The 18,221-nt window shown below is 38.3% G+C and overlaps 1 protein-coding gene across 1 annotated transcript in view; it reads left to right on the top strand.

Annotated features, from left to right (window-relative positions):
* CPE (carboxypeptidase E) overlaps positions 1-15,093 on the top strand; it is a 61,087-nt gene extending 45,994 nt beyond the window's left edge. The window contains exons 6-9 of the mRNA XM_054065741.1: positions 5,637-5,776; positions 8,058-8,157; positions 10,458-10,576; positions 12,344-15,093. Coding sequence (XP_053921716.1) covers positions 5,637-5,776; positions 8,058-8,157; positions 10,458-10,576; positions 12,344-12,442 — 458 coding nt within the window. The 3' untranslated portion in view covers positions 12,443-15,093. The remainder of the gene's footprint in view (positions 1-5,636; positions 5,777-8,057; positions 8,158-10,457; positions 10,577-12,343) is intronic.
* The last annotated feature ends 3,128 nt before the right edge of the window (positions 15,094-18,221 follow it).

The raw sequence follows: 18,221 nt of genomic DNA, 5'->3' as shown, positions 1-18,221 counted from the left end.
GCATTAGGACAGCTTAGGTGGTTTCCTAACTCTGCTCCTTTTATAGTAGAGGGGGTACTAAAAGAGGAAAATAATTAAGCTTGTGTGAAGAAAATAGAAGCACAACAGTGAATGGTAGTCATCACATTACTGCCGGTGATCAACTGCTTATTCTTAGAGTTGATATCCCAGATCTTCACGGGAGCAGCATGTTTCCTCAGCTGTGGTGCCACAGGTACCAGGGGCTGCGTATAAGGTAAAATCTTGACATCTCTGAATATGACTGAAAAGTAGAAATTCTCTTTAGTGTGAAGCTTTCCACAGACTTCGACTTGGACCTGTTAAGACACCCTTGACAAAACAGAATTTGCATAATTTGAAAAAAACTTAGTATAAACAAAACATTGAGACTTTTAGTAGTTAAATTTTGTTTCCAATCAGTCCAAAAAAAAGTCTTAATGAAATATTAAGTGTTATCTATAAAAACATAGACGTATTTAACTTCAGCTTCTTTTTCCTTTGGAAAATGCTATAAAAAACAGTGTTTCCATTATTTTGATGAAATGCTTTGATTCTGACTAAAATGCACATGCCAAAAGCACATTTTTCCATTGGAAAAACTTGTTGGAAAGTTTGAATTATTTCCTCCTTTTGGATCTTGTTTTAAGCTAGACTGCAAATTCCCCAAGTGAGCCCTTTTTTTTTCTCATGTATTTCGATAGAAGATAGTACACAGAAATCCTTGTTCCAGCTGATATCTATGATCCTAATATGGTGCTTCTAATAAAAAATAGAGAGACAAAAATATGTTTTGGACCATATAGCATGAATCTGTTTTGTTTTTCTCCAAGTGTAGAAATCAGCTGGCAAGCTGAGCAAAACCTCCATGGTAATGTTTGCCACAGCCTGACTTAAAAAAAGAAAACAAACCAAGAAAAATTCAGTGAAAGTGGTTTTGCTGTTTCCGTGTCTAGTGCTAAGGAAAATAACTAAACATTTCTTCACTCAAGTCAAAATTTTCTTGTGAGCTTGAGTCCAAACAGCTCTGTCCAGAAACTGAAATGTGGCATCTAAGTCATCCATTGTGTTGGTGACCTTTAGCTATCTATATGATAATGCTCTGCAAGTTAGCAGTGCTATAAGCTGTTGAAAATCCATTTGTATTGCTTTAGGAAAGGTATTTCATTGTATATCCTTACCAGGGTTAAGAATTTATCAAGAGAAACTTTCTGAAGACCTTGTCTCCATGATACCTGCTCTGGTGCATCGCTGAGGTGGTGCTTGTCTGCTTTTGCACCTTTGGGTTGCTGTGGGCTATTCTGGTCCCAAGAGGGGATGTGAGAGTAGTTCAGTGTCCTGTGGACATCTACAGGTTAGGCTTGCATCCCTGTGTGATCTCTCTGGGTTCATTGGAGGCAAAATGAAAGAGGACTTGCCACAAGTTTATAGAGAAAGGAAGAGAACTGAAACAATGTGACTGGGAATAGAGATAGCAAATAAGTGAGAGTAGGTATTGGAGTTGTGTTTGGTGCAGAAAGGAGTGCATGGTTTTAGCAGAGCAGTGGTGAAGGAGGGAAAAAGGAAAGAGTGAAGGACAGCTGAGCTAAGTGAGAGAGGCTATGCTCTCCTAGGTGCTTCCTTGGACAGTACCTCATCAGACCCAGAGCTCTTACTTAGGAAGGGCTGATTTTTCTTTCTAATAAATTACTAAAGCTGCTGTTGCCCTATAGAGCTTATTATGATGCCCCTAGTTGTGCTGCATCGATTTCTTTGCCATATCATTTGCCCATAGGAACATCTACCTTATGTAAAAGAAAGTACTACATGGTGGGCCAGCAACAGTCTTCATTGTTTCCTCAGTATGCAGGGATAACATACGGGTGGCTCTCATGTGAGTATGGGTTGCTTTTATGTATGATTTTATGAATAGCTGGATTCTTTCAGTAGGAAAGCTCAATGTCTGTTGACAGGAAAGTTTGGTAGCAGCCCTTGTCTCAAACTGGATGGATGGATGGATGGATGGATGGATGGATGGATGGATGGATGAACCCTCCATTGCATTAATGCTTTTTCCATCCCTCTTGTCAAACCTCAGGATTTCCTCATCAACCTCAGCCAAGGTGTCAATTCTCCATTCAAGTTTTGGGGTGGAGACAGCAGATATGTACAGGAATATTTGACACTTGCTTATGTCTCTTAATACACTTTGCTGTGAGGTTTTTCTCACCATTACCTGTTTAGTAGTTATTTTCTTCTTTGGAGCAGAGTCACAGCTTCCACAAAGCATCTTTGTGCGGAATCTGAGACCACAGTTCTTGTTACATTTGCTTTGTATTAGTTGTCACCTGAAATTAGTTGATCATTGAAGGTTTTTCAGAGTAAGCAAAGACAGAGATTGTGCTTCTGTGTCCAGAAAAGACCCTTCTAGCCACCAGATCCCAAGAGAAAACAAACCTGTACATAAGATATGTGCTGTTTTTAGCACTGGTCTTCTACCCATCAGTATATAATTAATGATTTCAGTTATGCACAAGAAAGCCAAATTAAATTTATGCGGACAACTTTAATTTTGGTATTTCTTCAGCTGTTGCGTGCATAACTTTTCAACATTGATAATGTATTTTTTTAAATTTACCTTTTGTGTGGAATATCTGTTTGCAAATATAAATAAAAGCAACAGATAGCAGTTAATTAACAGCTAGACATATGCCTGTTCTGTTTGTTCTGTCATTACACTCACCTGAGTCTAATCAGATTTGTGTCATTACAAAAATAGCATTTCAAAGCAGCTTATGTTGCTGTAGTATTAGACTATTGTTTAAGTGTCTCTTTATTTTCAGATACTCTCAAATCACCCTTGACACTCAATTAATTTGTTCCTAACTTGAATAGCCTGTCATATTACCAGTTCTGGAAGCAACGTTGCGTAAATTTTTTTAGTATTTTTTTATGACATGTGTAAGAGGCATATGTTCTCCCTATTAAACAAAAGACTCAAGTTCATGCTGTCCTGCTAAAAGTATCTGGTTTTATATGTGTAGAAGATGAACTAGCTTAGTGCTGAAGCTTGTAATTCAAAGTATAATGATTCTGTTGCCTGGACGCCAGGACACGCCCTGCACTCCACTTTCTTTGTGAAGGTTTGAGTTGTTTTTTTAAAAGCTGAAGAAATTTTGTCCCTTATTTTAAGCTTATTGGTTTAAGTTCTAGCATGGAGACACTGTAGTCCTTCAGGACACTGGAGCAGTGCAACAGAGGAGTTTTTGTGTTGCTTATTTTCAAAGAAAAGTCCTGCTCATGGTCAGCAATGAAGGGCATGCATTGTTGAATCACAGTTATATCTAAGGTCTGCTAGGCCTTTCTGATCTTCAGAGAGCTATTCATGTTAAAGCATAATAAAGTTAGCTTTGTACTTTGGTAAAACAAGAGGCTTAGGGAATATGGTGATGTGCACGCATGTGGTGTATGTCATATGTATAATAAGAAGGAATAGGGCACCTAGAGAGCTTGACCAGTGGCAGCCAAGTTGCTGGAGTATTGCATAAATCTTTTGGAATGTGTTGATTTTTTGGATTTTGCACCTAATCATGATATTGAAAAGGCAGTCAGAGAGTGCAAATTGTAGCCAGGCTGATGCTCTCCAAATTACAGGCATAGTAGGCCACAGTTTAGATCTGAGTTATTTTCACCCTATTCTCCGTCCCAGAGATTCAGATCATCACTGGTGATGCACGCTGATTTTTTTTTTTTAGGAGCAACTCGTGTAAACTGGCCAGGAGTTGGGAAACAAACTAGAGGATATGGTCATTGTGCACAAGACTGGAAAATACATAGCTGCTTCTGTTCTTGAGAAACTAGGACAACTCTGAGTATCACCATCTTGCTTTGGGACGTCATGGTGGAGGAGAAACTACTTGAGAATAGGAGCAGTAATGGTCAAGAGTTGTTGGCACTAAAGTAAAATTACATTATGAGCTTTAGCTCCCAGTTCTCCTCTTCATGGGTTCTTTCTAGTAGAAGAAAGGCAAAAATCAAGAAAAACATTATCTAGTGTCTTCAACAAATGCCGGGTAGTCAGCAGTGCTGTCAGAATTTTATTCATGACCCCGCTGCGCTCTTGCTGTGTTCTACTGAATGGCCCATTTTGCATTCTGCCTGGTGGGACATCAGAGCTGTCCGTCCCACGAGCACCTTTGTCTTCTGTGTCCTCATTTTTCTGCCATCTAAAAAAAGGCTTAGAAATAAAAAGTTTCTTGCAGGAATCTGAAAAGTCCCTGTTCCTATCAGTAGTCAAGAATCTCGTTGCCTGGTTGACAGAAAATAGATTCAATCTAGTGTGTTGGCAAAATCCCCCCTGACTCAATCTGTTCACTGCCCTTTGTGTTCTCTTTTGGATACGACATCAGCTCTCTGGACGTTTCTGGAACAGTTCACAACACTGGTAAAGACACTGTATTGGGTCTCATATGTTGCTTGCATAGGGTAACATAGGGCTGAACGGATTAGCTGTGTTTGAAGCACTTCTAAATCCCTTGATGACCTCCATGGGGATGCTCAAAATGCTTAGTAGCCTTTTTCTTTTCAGTCCTCTGTTTAGGAATCCACTAATTCTGCTAGCTAGATAGACTGGGAAGGCAAGTGCTAATTCTACATCAGCTTCTGTGAAGAATATATTTATAAACCTTCTGGGAAGCCAGAGTCCCCCTCCAGCTGGCGGATCTAGTTGCAGAACTAGAAATCACTTAGGTTCTTGGTTGACTAATTCAAGGAATAGGCAATATTTCCATGCAGTAAGAGGAATGTCTCAGAAGTGGAAGAAACTACGTTTTTCCCATCAATATTTTGTTCCTAATAATGATGCTACTGTATGTATTTTTTAATTCGTATGATTAAAGTTGTATTAATAATGGTATTTCTCTTAATGTTTTGATTGACTTTTTCAGAGGCATTAAATGTGTGGGAAATACCCCTATCCATGGAAAAATTTCAGCTTATATTAATATTGCTTATATTATAGCAATTTTGCTTTTGTTTTTTTTTTTTTTGGTGGATAATCATAATTTTTTGGAATCTATTCTGAGAAGCTTGGCAAAGAGTATTCCTTAGCAAGCAGATACTTTTCTTGTAAAATGTTACAAAGTTGAAACCCTGTATTTTCACAAAAAGAAATCAAACATGTTTTTGACCAGTCTTTATAAACCTCTTTTTCAAAGGCAGTTTGTCATGTTTTTTTTCTTTATAATCGTTATTCTTCTTGGTTTACAAAATGATCAACTTTTACTTTCATCTGGAAATATTTTAACCATGATTTGGAATAATTTTCTGTTCCTGAAGAGAAAAAACCATAATTTATTATGTCAGTTATCCAAAACCAAGTGTCAAGTAGTAGTATACAGGCCAGGTGCAACGACAGGTAAAAGTATACGGGCTAGATATTAAATCTTTTCTAAATTTTCCTTGGGAAGAAAATATTTTTGGGAATTGTCTTTTTGGTTTCACCGATTTAATGCCTCAGATTTTAGAACTAAACTGATTAAATAGAGCCGCACCAACTATAACTATTCTTTCCTTAACAGCCCCAGCATGTCATGTGTCCTCCTTTATTTACTTCAGAATGATGTGAAATGCATCACTGACTCTCTTTTCTGGCATTGCAGGAATGCAGGATTTCAATTACCTCAGCAGCAACTGCTTTGAAATCACAGTGGAGCTTAGCTGTGAAAAATTCCCACCTGAAGAAACTCTGAAGGGCTACTGGGAGGACAACAAGAACTCTCTTATCAATTATATCGAGCAGGTAAGAGAAAGGAGGATGGCGACATTCTAGTTACTGTGCATGAAACTTCTAGACTTTGTGTTACGGGAACATCTAATTCAAAATGTCATACTAATCCCATTGATGCTCCATAATTCTTATATATCTCTAAGATAGTAGGAAGAGAGGAAAAGAAGAGAAATTTTAAAAGTATGGAATTTATCTTGCTTTACTTAAGCTATTACAGATACTTAATAAGTATTTGTTGGCTTCCTCGATGAAAAGAAATACATAGCTCCAGAGTAATTAATCCGCCTAGCATTAATGTGTATAACTAAGAGGAGATGGATTGCCCTCTACAGAAAGCAGTGTATGTATGGATGTGGGATGAATCACTCTGGGTGTACAGGGAGCCTGGACATCTGGATTGATGAACTGCTTTGGCACTTCAGTGTAGCGCTGGGGAGCATGTCTACACCAGGTTTCATAGATAACACCGCTGCTGTCTGATTGCATGAGCTGCTGATATTCAATGTAGAGCTGTTAATGTATGATTCCATTGAAGATTGTACAAACTCCAGCTAGAAACGTAAAGGGTAATCATGGGTTTAGATAATCTTGTGCTAATGAGTTGTTTAGAAGTTAAGACTCCTGAAGTAGAGATATCTATGTGTTTGAGGTTTTTTGGTGGGGTTTTTTGTTGAATTTTTTTTTTTTTTAATACTTTCATGCCGTTTAACAGCTGCATTGAAATGATTGTTTCAAGCAGTGTGAGACTATCAAATTTCTGAAGCCTGGATAGTGTAGTTAAAGATTATGAATATATTTCATATCAACAATGACTGCACACCTGAGACTGCTAAATCAGAAACATTTTGTTAGCAGAACTGGTCAAATGATACATTGATTTCTTTAAGAATTAATTTGTGCAGAAATGCTCTAATTAGCCCTAAGTCTGAAATGTTTGAGTTACACTGTTCTGTTAGTATGTTGCATGTGGGCTGAGGAAGAAGCTGTGTCTGCTTTGCGGGTTTTTACCCATTTGTTATGAGAATCATCTCAAATCCTTTGCATGCGTTAATTTTCTCTGACTCAAACTGTGGTGTCACTGCATTTTCAAAATGACTAATGTGTACAAGAGTGCTTTGCCAACACCCCTTGCTCCTGTGGAGCTGCTGGCTTTATCCTTAAAGTTCAGATGGTCTGTCTGGCATTGTTTTTTATCCTCGTGCAGGATAAGAGGTCCAGCTCCTTGGTCCAGCTCCCCCATGACTGCTGAGAACAGTGCAAATATGTACTTTTGTAAGCTAGCGAACTAAATTATAGCAACTGAATAAACCATAGAGATTTTTAAAAGGGAACGTCAAAATCTAAAAATAAAAATTGTGATCCACAAGTCTTTTCAAGTATTACAGAGTGAGAGAGAAGCCTGAACTCTACAGCACTTTCCTTCTTACTTTCCAGGCTCTGGATGAGATGTATCTCTGCACAGGTTCAAAATTCCCATTCTCCCAGCTCTGAGCGCTGCCTATCTCAGGCTGTGGAAAAGTAGTTGAACCTCACTCTCTTGCCTGTGAGGAGCATAGTCTACTTTTAGATCATGCTTAAGAAGTACCCTCAGGACTGATCTCTCCACACACTGCAGTCAAATCAGTGCTTAAATTTCATATGTGCTGGGAACAGACAGTTGAGGTACTGCTGGTGCTGTTGCCTGGAGTGTGCCGGCTAAGAGGCAAGAAGGAATTAGAACATAACCATTGCCTTTCTCATACAGACTATGTGGGGAGTGTTGTGACTCTGTGTGGTCCCAGATCAAAGACCCAGATGTTTTGGGTGCACAACAGAGAATTCGAGCGTCTCACACAGGGATTGCCCAACAAAGTCCAAGTGCCTACATTTAACCTTGTTAAAGTTTCATTTTTAATCAGTTAAGTCCATTATTAGCCCTAAATTCCTACAGCTGATGAAACTTTAAGATAAAAAAGTTCATCTTTTTAGGTTGTCTTTCAAAGCTTTTCAGCACATTTGTTAAACCCCAGTGACCAGGACTTTCAAGTCACTGTTCACATATATTATGATTTGCTGCATATTTCTGAGAAATGCTTGCATTGCACAGAGAAGTTAGTGTAAATACAACTGTTTTTTCCTCTTCACTGTTTGTTCCATTGTGATATTTAGTAATTATCCTTGATAGTTATTGGCATGTAGACCGTGGGTTCCAGAGCATGCATTGCTAGATATTTCAATAGATATTTTATTGATGAAAATGCCATCTTTTCTTAAGAATTTTCCAATGATTTCCCATATGACTTTTTTATTTTAGATTCATCGAGGAGTGAAGGGATTTGTTAAAGATCTTCAGGGCAATCCAATAGCAAATGCCACAATCTCTGTGGAGGGGATAAGCCATGACATTACATCAGGTGAGCATTGTACCTGCAGAAAACAAGAAGTGCTGAAATTTAATACCCTCTGCTTGGCAGCCTGAAGCCATTTCAGATTTTACTACCTGAATCTTTAAGGGAGCAAAATTTTGAAGCCTAGAAAACATGTTGTTCCTCAAGGAGTTTGTTGCCTGCAGGATTTCATGACTATTTCTGTTGTATTTTGCTGTCAGAGCAGCTGGAGACTGGTTGTTGGAACTTCATGGATCTCTGGTGTGAGTTGGTTCTGGCAGCTCTTGGTTATTCGTGCTTGGTTTGTCTTCTGATTTGTAGTGCAAGTGCTGCTTCATGACCCTGCCAGGATTTAAAGTCCTGTCAGCCATGCTGCTTTGAGTTTCAAGGCTAAATTGTAGTCCAAAACTCTTACGTTACTTATGATGTGATCATACCTTTTGGTATCTATATTCTAGACAGAATTTCAGTTCATGTAGCTTCCTCCGGCGAAGATAAATTCTCTTGGTTTTTTACAATTATGTGACTTTTTCTTCTTAGAATAGGGTCTAAAAGATGAAAGAATTATGTTGGTGTTTATCGGTGGTGGTATGCTTTGTTTTAGGAATGATTCAGAGGTAGCTCACACAATGCCAACTTGCAGTCTTCCATGTTGACCCATGCTTTCTTATTCTGAAAAGCAATTTTTCTTTTAAAGATACTAATTAGAAAACCAATAATAAAATACCAGTGCTTTATGTATGAGCTAACATGATGGTAATTTTCTCTATGATACGTCTCACAATACTGCTATAGAAATGCAGAATACTGTGATAGAGGTCTGGTAAACCTATCAGTTGGCTTTGATTTATGTTTTGTCTCCCATCACATATAAAAAGAGCAGAAATTCTGCCAAGCAGGAGAATAGTTTATGATAACATTAGCCATCTTCTTTCACTGTATATGAGAAGGCAAAAAGTATAAAGGCTGGAAATAAATTTTTATGGATAAAAAAGGAATAAACTGTGCAGTGAGATACTTTGAGGTATGAGAGAGTGATGCCTATGATGCTGCAGCTAGCACTTCTACAGTACAAAAAAGCATCTAGTCATGAATCCTCTCACTTCATTGTGTGTTTTTAAGCCTGGGAGTCATGTATTGTCAAAACAGTGAGGAAAACAAGTACTTGAATTTTAGCATATTCAAAAAGAAGGATAAATATTCTTCTAGCTTTTTTTCCCCCTGCTCCTTTCTTCGTGAGTTAAAATTCCAGGAATTAGATCATTATTGTAGCTCTGCAGCAGTACTTTTTTCCGTCTTTTCTGTTTCATGAAGAGAAGAGTCTGAGCTGACTACTGATGTTTTTGACCATGTGAACTGCAGGCGGTTAAGCAATGTTTCCCTCTGTGTACTATGTAGCTACAGATGTGCTGAAAAGGCATTTGAGGAACTGGCAGTAAGAGCACAGCCAAGCGCATTAAGTGGCACCACTAATTGACCTTTAGAATAGCCTAGCAATGTTTTCTGAATTTCTGTGGGTGGATAGAGAAATTCAGTGTATTAGGCTATGACAAATTAGATGGTTGCCTACTGCTGGTGCAGGGAGGATCTGATTCTATGTGAAAATGGGAGAGGGTAATTTCCAGAGAAGAGGATGATGCATTATTATTCCGTGACTGAAAGCAGTTCATCTGTAGTAACACTCAGTGCAGTAGAAACCTTTCTTTGTCCTGAGTGGATCAAACTTAAATTTCTTTGTTTAGCTAAACTGAAGAAAAAAGCCCTTGACATTGCCTGGATACTGAAACTTGTAGATAGTGATGCTTCAGGGAAGATTCACAGGGACTATTCCAGGAAATGGTCATTTATAGCTTTCTCTGCAAGATAAATTGAGAAAGGTGGTCCGGTTTATTTACGTTTGATGAGAATAAAATTTATTAAAGTTTGGATTTTCAGAATACCGAGGGACATTAAAAGCCCACTTTGCATTGCAAATTGAAACTCAGACACTTAACAGGAGCTGCATATTTGCCACAGGGTGCTTCTAAAGTAGAATTATGTCCCAGATTGTCTTTTTATTCAGTGTACTGGAGGCCCTTTGGCCTCAGTAAGCAGAACCTTTCATGGAGGCTGCAGCACAACTTGCGAGTTGAAATCTCTGTTTTGATTACCTAAAAAGAAGAAAATCTATAATGATGTTTTTATATAGCCTTTACAGAAGAATCCTTTTGGACAGACAGAAAGGGCTAACAGGAATACAAAACACTCTTACCAAATATATAATCCCTTCTCCTTAGATGTGTATTCAGTTTTATATATATTTATTTGGATTTTCTTCTTCTCTACAGCCAAGGATGGTGATTACTGGAGATTGCTTGTGCCTGGAAATTACAAAATTACAGCCTCAGCACCAGGGTATCTAGCAATAACTAAGAAAGTGGCTGTGCCCTTTAGCCCTGCAGTTGTGGTAAGTGCTCATGTGTGTGTTAGTTAACATCTACTATGTATTTAATAAGGTCTCTTTTTTCATTCATGGTACATATGAAAGTAAGAGGTGATTTTTCAGAACATGCTAATTTAGAAGGCAGACTGGAAATCTACTCAGCTAGTACTTGCTGCACAAGCCACTGCAAGTAATCTCTTTGTACTCATTTAATGTCCTGTTGGTCAGCTTTAAAATGAGAAGACACAGAGAAGGGCAGTATTGAGATTCTTAAACTTTTTTTATTGGTTGATAGAAGATTACAGAATATCTTTAAATAGTGGAGCATAAAAAGTAAGAAGTATTGAGATGTTCATTGAGACCTGATGTTTTTGATCTAAATTTTTAAGTGACTACCTGCATAAATTGTAAACTGTGTTCGGCTCTGGGTTCAACATGGTCAGAGTTAGAAGCATTTCTGAACAAACGTAGGTGTGTGGGGGAAATGAATTGAAAGTAGTCCTGAAGATAAGGACTTGGGGGTGTTGGTGAGTGAGAAGCACAACATGAGCTGGCAATGTGTGCTTTTAGCCCAGAAAGCCAACTGTATCCTGAGCTGCGAGCTACATAAGAAAAAGTGTAACCAGTGAGTTGAGGAAGGTGGTTCTTCCCCTGTACTCTGCTCTTGTGAGACTTCACCTGGAGCACTGCATTCTGTTCTGGATTCCTCAACACAGGAAGTACATGGATCTGTTAACAGCAAGTGCAGAGGAGGTCCACAAAGATGATCAGAGGGCTGGAGCACCTCCCATACGAGGACAGGCTGAGAGAGTTGGGGTTGTTTAGCCTAGAAAAGAGAAAGCTCCAGGGAGATCATATAGCAACTTCCCAGTACCTAAAGGGGGCCTACAGGAAAGCTGGGGAGGGGCTCTTTATCAGGGAGTGCAGTGATAGGATGAGGTTTTAATATGTATTTGGGGAGATTTAGATAGATTTGATACGAGAAAGAAGTTTTTTACTGTGAGGGTGGTAAGGCACTGAAACAGGTTGTCCAGAGAAATTGTGAATGCCCCATCCCTGGAGGTGTTCAAGGCCAGGTTGGATGAAGCTTTGAGCAACCTGTTGTAGTGGAAGATGTCCCTTCCCATGGCAGGGGGTTGGGACTAGATGATCTTTAAGGTCCCTTCCAACCCAAACCATTCTATGATTATATGATTTTTAATTCATCCTCTGTAGAGATTGTGGATTCTGCTTTTAATAATTAAAATAAATGCTTATTTCTCTAGTGTGTATCATACACTAGAATATGCTACAGTAGCGCATCGTATCTACGTTAATGAGCTACGTATCAAAGAAGCACCCTGGATCTTCTTGATGTCATAAAATTGTATGTGTTTCAATATGCTGAGGGTTTTCATTACTAGGTATTAGACAGCGATGTGCTGATGATACTTTTTATTATATGCGAGGTGATTGCTGTGGCTGGCTGATATTCAATTACAGTTTCATTGGCCCATATTTTTTTAAGTTTTTGGCCAAGTTAAAGACTTGTCAAATGTCTGGTTTCTTTTGGAAATTTTGGTCACCTATGTGCATTTTTTTTTGATAAGTTTATTGTATTGATATGCTAGTATTGCACGTATTTACATCAACCCTGAGAGGCTTTGGAATAAACCTAGCCTGAAATGGGAGGTACCTCCCTAAGTGTCATGTCTATGTTAAGCAACTTCTTTCAGTAAGTGACTCTTAAAAGCCTACACTTCTCTCTTTCTACAAATCTTACCAGTGTTTTTGATTGTTTCTCTTACTCAGGTTGATTTTGAACTGGAGTCATTATCTGAAAGAAAGGAAGAGGAGAAAGAAGAATTGATGGAATGGTGGAAGATGATGTCAGAAACATTAAATTTTTAAATGAAGATTTTGGCTTTACAGCTTTTAATCTATTATATGTTGACTTAGTATAATGTACTGTGGGAAGTCCCTATATTCTAGATTTTGTGCACTTCACAATTATTAACTTCAAATTTTTCAGTCATCTTTTGATTCATATGATTAGAAATAACTACTAGCCTCCTAGCTAGATAAATAAGTTATTAATTCTCTTTCATATTGTTATAGAAAATCTATGCTTATATACAACTCAGAAAAGTGAATGAATGTCTCTGCAGCCTATATGGAAGTACAATCTGTTGTGTATTATTTGCAAGTTCAGAGTACGTAGGTTAACTCTTGATTTTGAAGAAGAAACAAACTATAGTTGATTCCCAGTACTGCCAGAAATATTTGACAGTGCATAGTAATAGATGGTGCGCTTTGCTGAATTCTATAATGGATGTTATTGAAAAGATTTATAATAACAGTGTGTGGTGTAATATTTTAAAAGGATTAAAATTGACTATAACATTTTGTATGTCTCTGGTGTTGGGGCTATTTAAATATGTAAGAAAAATAAGCTGACTTAATTTCAGTAAGCAGAAGGAATCTGCATAAGCTTTATTATTAAAAATGACATGGAATGAATTCAGGAGATAGCAGAGATTCTTTAAATTTTAATTGTATTTCAAGATCAGGTTTTAATTTATTTCTCATTACTTATTAACCAAATTAAAAAATGTGAATGGGCAAAGAAGAGCTTGTGCATCTTGTTAATCTATTGCTTGTGTTTGTTTATGGCAAGAAAAAAGATTAGTTTCAGATGATGTCTGTTTTAATTAGATGACTACCTTTTCCACAATCTTTACGTGTGTCAGTGCTGTCTAGATAATCAGCCAGAAGCTTGTGTGTTCACCGAAAGCTATCAAAACATTACAATATAGACAATGAACTGGAAGTCTACTGAGGACGTACATTTAGTCTTACAAGCCAAGAATGGTTTTGTTTCCAGCTTTGTTTCTTCTGCTGATTAGTCTCATCTAAAACTAGGAGCAAGACAGATGGGTGAAATTTTTTTCAGTGTGGTATAAAATTTTCCAAAAATACTTGAGGATGTTAAAAAAACAGTTTTTATTTATAAAGATCCTTTTTCCCATTCTTTTTAAAGTATACTTGAATTAACTTGCTTTAGTATTTTGTTTAAGATGAGTGAAATTTGCAGAGTTGGAGAATAGACAGGAACCATAGTGGAGGCAAGTTTGGTATAATTCTTCTCAGACCACTGCCAATGTACTACTTGATAGCGGCTAAGTATCTCATCTGTTTGAAAGCTTACAAACTACTGCTAGTCTATTTTAATTCAAGATAAGATGTTTGATATAGACTTCTTCCCTTTGTTTCTTTAGTATCACTGTCTGTGTTTTGATTAATATATTATTTTACTTGATGTTGTAGTTCAGGCCATTCAGAACCAGTCAACAATGCACTATCATGCTCCTGCCCTAACTGAAAAATCACGTTCAGGAGTAGGATCCAAATTTACCTCCTTTGGGTATTTAAAAATCTACTGAAAGTCCTTTTTTTTTCAAGAATTTTTAATTCTTTAATGAAAACAGCACTTGATCCTTTATATAACAGGCTTAAGGTTTGACACAAGTTGGTGAATTGAACAGCAATAAAAAGGCATAAACTTTCTCTGATGAAGAATTTGCTGCGGAACCTGTAACTCATTTGGCTAGTAACTATTTAATTCCAAACTTCAGGTGAAGTTCACTTGCTGCCAGTTTTTATACAGTGTTGAACTTCAAATCTCCTTTGCAATGAGGAACCCCTGTGGCAAATGAAGAATCTTATCCTTGCGTGTCTTGGTAACAACTTGTGGCTAGCTGTGCACAAGAGCGTGTGTAAAGGGTGGCCAGTTGCACTAACTCAGCTGTTCATGACAATTTGAAAGGCAAAGACATATAGAACAAAACACACTCTGTGTCTGGAAGTAATGATACTGTTTTCAACCGAACCAGATAAAATCGAAGCAAACAGTTTGAAAATGAATTGTAACAAGAATGCTGGCCTGCGAGCAAATGGCTACAGGAGTATTTCTGACCTGGAAACTAATGTAATAAAGCAAGTGTATATTTGTACAGAACACCCTACTCTGCCTCTCCCAAATCTGACAGTTTCAGTCCAAGCGATATTACTACATGGTGTGATGCCTGTCATTCATCCAGTCTTCCTGTGTGGTAGATTGTGTGGCATAGTTAGTAGAGATGTTACATCAAAGTGATCTCATAACAGATTGCTAATCCTTACTCGCATTACATGTGCGAGATCCTTTGGACTTCTGTTTCATGCATTTGCAATTAGATATTGTGTCCCTTAAGTGATTTTTTCATTCTGCTCTAGATGACTGCTTGCTATTACTGTGCTGAGAACAGGTTAAAGTGATTAAATGTTACAACACCAAAACCACTGCCACTGTTCTTGCTGTAGGTAAACGTCCTTAAGGACAGCATAGCCAAGACTCAATAAATTAATTCATTATGTAACTTTCCTAGCTGAACTGAGCTATATTGTAGGACTGTGTGTGTTTAATTAGAAGATTGAAGTGTTGTGTGATGCTGAGCTTTTGGTTAAAAGGCACATGCTGTACTATCGTACAATAAATTTACAGGTTTATTTAAAATGTAAAATGTGTGAGTAATTTACAGGTTCAAAATGTGTGTGTCTGCAAAGTATGCCATAAACATCCTCAGTGAGATGCGTGTGCCAATTAATTTGCTGTTTGAACAGGTAAATGAGACTGGGATTAGTGGTGGTATCCCATTGAGAGCCGTCAATAGCCCCCTAACTTTGAGCCAGAACATCATACATTTTTCTGAGTGCTTTTCCTATGCAGGTTTTCAAGTAAAGTAATGGATAAGAATGAGATGCTCTGCATCCATGCAGGATTGGTGGGGTCGGAGCATGCGCTTTTTTGTGTCTCTTCCTTCTACAGTATTTGGAAATTATTATTTTTCCATATCATATGTGGAATTACACGTACCTTATAACTCCAGTCCTCAGGATTATGATAGCAAAGTAAGTCAAATAAAATCACTTCATGAGAATAATGTATTCCTTTTTCTAGGTTGTGGTGTTCATGTCTATATGTGAATTCATACATGGGCCTGTCTATTCCTCAGCTGATAGTAATATACATTGAAGTGAGATGGTATGTAAGAAACTTGCTTCCAAGTTTCTTTCTCTGAGGTGTTGTAACAGATCTAACAGGTGTGTTAGGAAGGCTTAATAACTAGTCCATGAAAGGGTAGAGGATTCAAAGAAGGATGGCAGGTAGGTTAAAAAGAGTTGGAATTTGGAGTTAAGAGTTGGAGTTAAAATTTAGAGTCACACAGTTCCCATGAGCCTGATTCTCTCCGATATCTGAGCTTAATTTGACTCAGGCCTGCAGAACCTGTAGAACAGCAGCAGTTTAATGTCCCCCTCTGTAAGAGTTACAGCAGCTGTCTAGAGCGTCTTTGTAAATCATTGTAAAAACTGGAAAATTGTCTTATTTCCTACTTGTAGTTATCACTGGAAACACAGGACCTGGAAACATCACTGCAGTGCTTGTTCTCTGCCTTCCAGAATCTTGCAAAAAACTCATTCTGATTGTTTCGCAGGTATTTTCTTTAATTCTCCCTGAACATTTTTTTTTTTATGTAGAGCTACATCTGTTGTAATTTACCGCTTGTTAATTTGACTCATAAGTTCAGTCATTGACGTAGCCTCTGTTCCTGTATTTCTGACTTTTATAATTAAATCCAGAAAACAAAAGCAGTCGGGAGATTTTTCGAAAGTCATGGCTGACAAAAACCCAGTGGTCTGGTTTTGTCTCCTAGTTTGTGAGGGTTTCGAGTGAGCTTGCTTCAAGTTTCCATTTTTAAAGCCTGCATTAGTGGGACAAGAAGAATAACAACTGAGAAGTTGATGTAATCCTCTGTGTCCAGGGGCTAAGGTTTCTGAGCAGTGTAGGAAGTATTGGGATAGGCAGTATCAAAATTAGATATTTAGAAACAACTGCTGTTTACTTTTACTAACTGTGGTAATGGGAGTATGTTAATTGAGTTAAGTGGTCTTGCAGTGCTGATGTTTCTTCAGCCCTCTTTATTTTGCCTCTCCATGCCCCAGGCATTATATTTCAGCAATGATTTGAACACATCCGCGATGAGGCACCATTTGTCACAGTGCTAGGTTTTCCCTGAAGTAATGGTTAATAGTTAATGTTGTTTTATCTTTGTCCTACTTTCATATTCAGTTAAGCCACCACAGATTTTTGTAATCATGCATCACTCTGTGCACAGTGGAAATTGTCAAAGAGAGATGCTGAAGAGTTTGGCTCCCGCATTGGGAATGTAGAGGGAATTTGACATCTGGGAATGCACTGGAAGCAGTTTAGTATTGTGAAATAAGTAGATTTTGTAGAGCTTTTTGCTAATCATTATTTAGTAGAGGGCAAAGGGCTGAATAAGACTATCGAATTCTAGGAGTGCAGTATGTCTGTGTATTTAGTCTTCAGGTAAAGCTACTCTGGAAAGATTCCCATTAGTTTTGCTGGGGTTTTTATCGGACCCTCAAGCCTGGAATATGAGTAGCCAGGTCTAGCTGGTGCCAAGGCTGCTCATTTTATGTTAGCAGTAATTGTTTTTCATCTTTTCCAAGAGAAAGTCCACTTTCACAAAATGTGGAATTGGTCACAGAACTTTTTAAGAGCCATCACAAGACCTAAAGTAGAAATAATGGAGATTAGCTGAACTAGTGGCAACCTACAGCTCACTAAGCTTCTGAACTGCTGCTTAGTGGGAGATAGGAGGGTAAATCATGGTGCCATTTCTGTTACACTTACCCACTGAGGATGTGGTCAGGGCCATAATTTAAAGACAAAATAATGAGGTAGAGTAATTTCTCACCTGACTGCAACATGGCAGCACTAGAAGGGCGCTCAGTGTTGCAATGCCATCCAGTAACGTGAGATTCCAGTTCATGAACTCGGAGGAGGATGTGTTCTGTGGTCCACTGTGACGTGTGGTCTGGTGTCCAAGAGTGCAGAACCAACATCCTTCCTCCACATTCCAGCACCTCTTACATGAAAGGTAAATTAAACACATTTCAGAAACTATGGACAACATTCACCAGAGGACTTGGCTGCCAAGAACTAATACAAAATTAGAGTCTGACTTCCCTCCCTTCAGCTCACTGAATATCCGCTCATGTGGCTTTCCTTGGCTGCTTCCAGTTCTCTCTCTGGGTGTGTCAAAAACTAGCCCAGCCTGAGTAGCTCAAAGCTCACTTGTGCCAAACCCGTCAGGAGTGGATTACAGGGCTTTCTTGTGTCTAAAGATCATAAATTTGCACTTGCACTGAGGCAGGTCCTCTGTGGTGTAGCCTGGCATCCTAAACCTTCTGGTGTCCTGAATGGGGACCACAGCAGTGTAGCTTGCTTTTGGCCTCCGTGCTTAGGTTTCTTCCAGTGGAGGTAGAAAACAGCTGCTATGCCTCCCTACTGGTATACTACTAGTGATATTTATCCCTCTATATACATATGTCATCATAGCTGCTTTGTGTTTCCTGTGGAGACTGGAATGCTTATTAGTGCAAGGAAGCTTTGGATAAAATACTGAAGTAGCTTTGGGAGCAGGAGTAATTGAGACACAACTAACTGCCTTATGCTGCACAGCATTTAATATTACTGTGGGACAAATAAGGTGCATTCACTCCAGTCCTGGTGTTACTAAGTTTTGAAGCATATAATAAAGACTGTTGGCAGGCAGTTCCTGCA

Source organism: Cuculus canorus, chromosome 4 (assembly GCF_017976375.1).
Source record: "Cuculus canorus isolate bCucCan1 chromosome 4, bCucCan1.pri, whole genome shotgun sequence".
NCBI lineage: Eukaryota > Metazoa > Chordata > Aves > Cuculiformes > Cuculidae > Cuculus > Cuculus canorus.
Note: the sequence above shows the minus strand (reverse complement) of the source record. Positions and strands in the feature narration are given on the sequence as shown.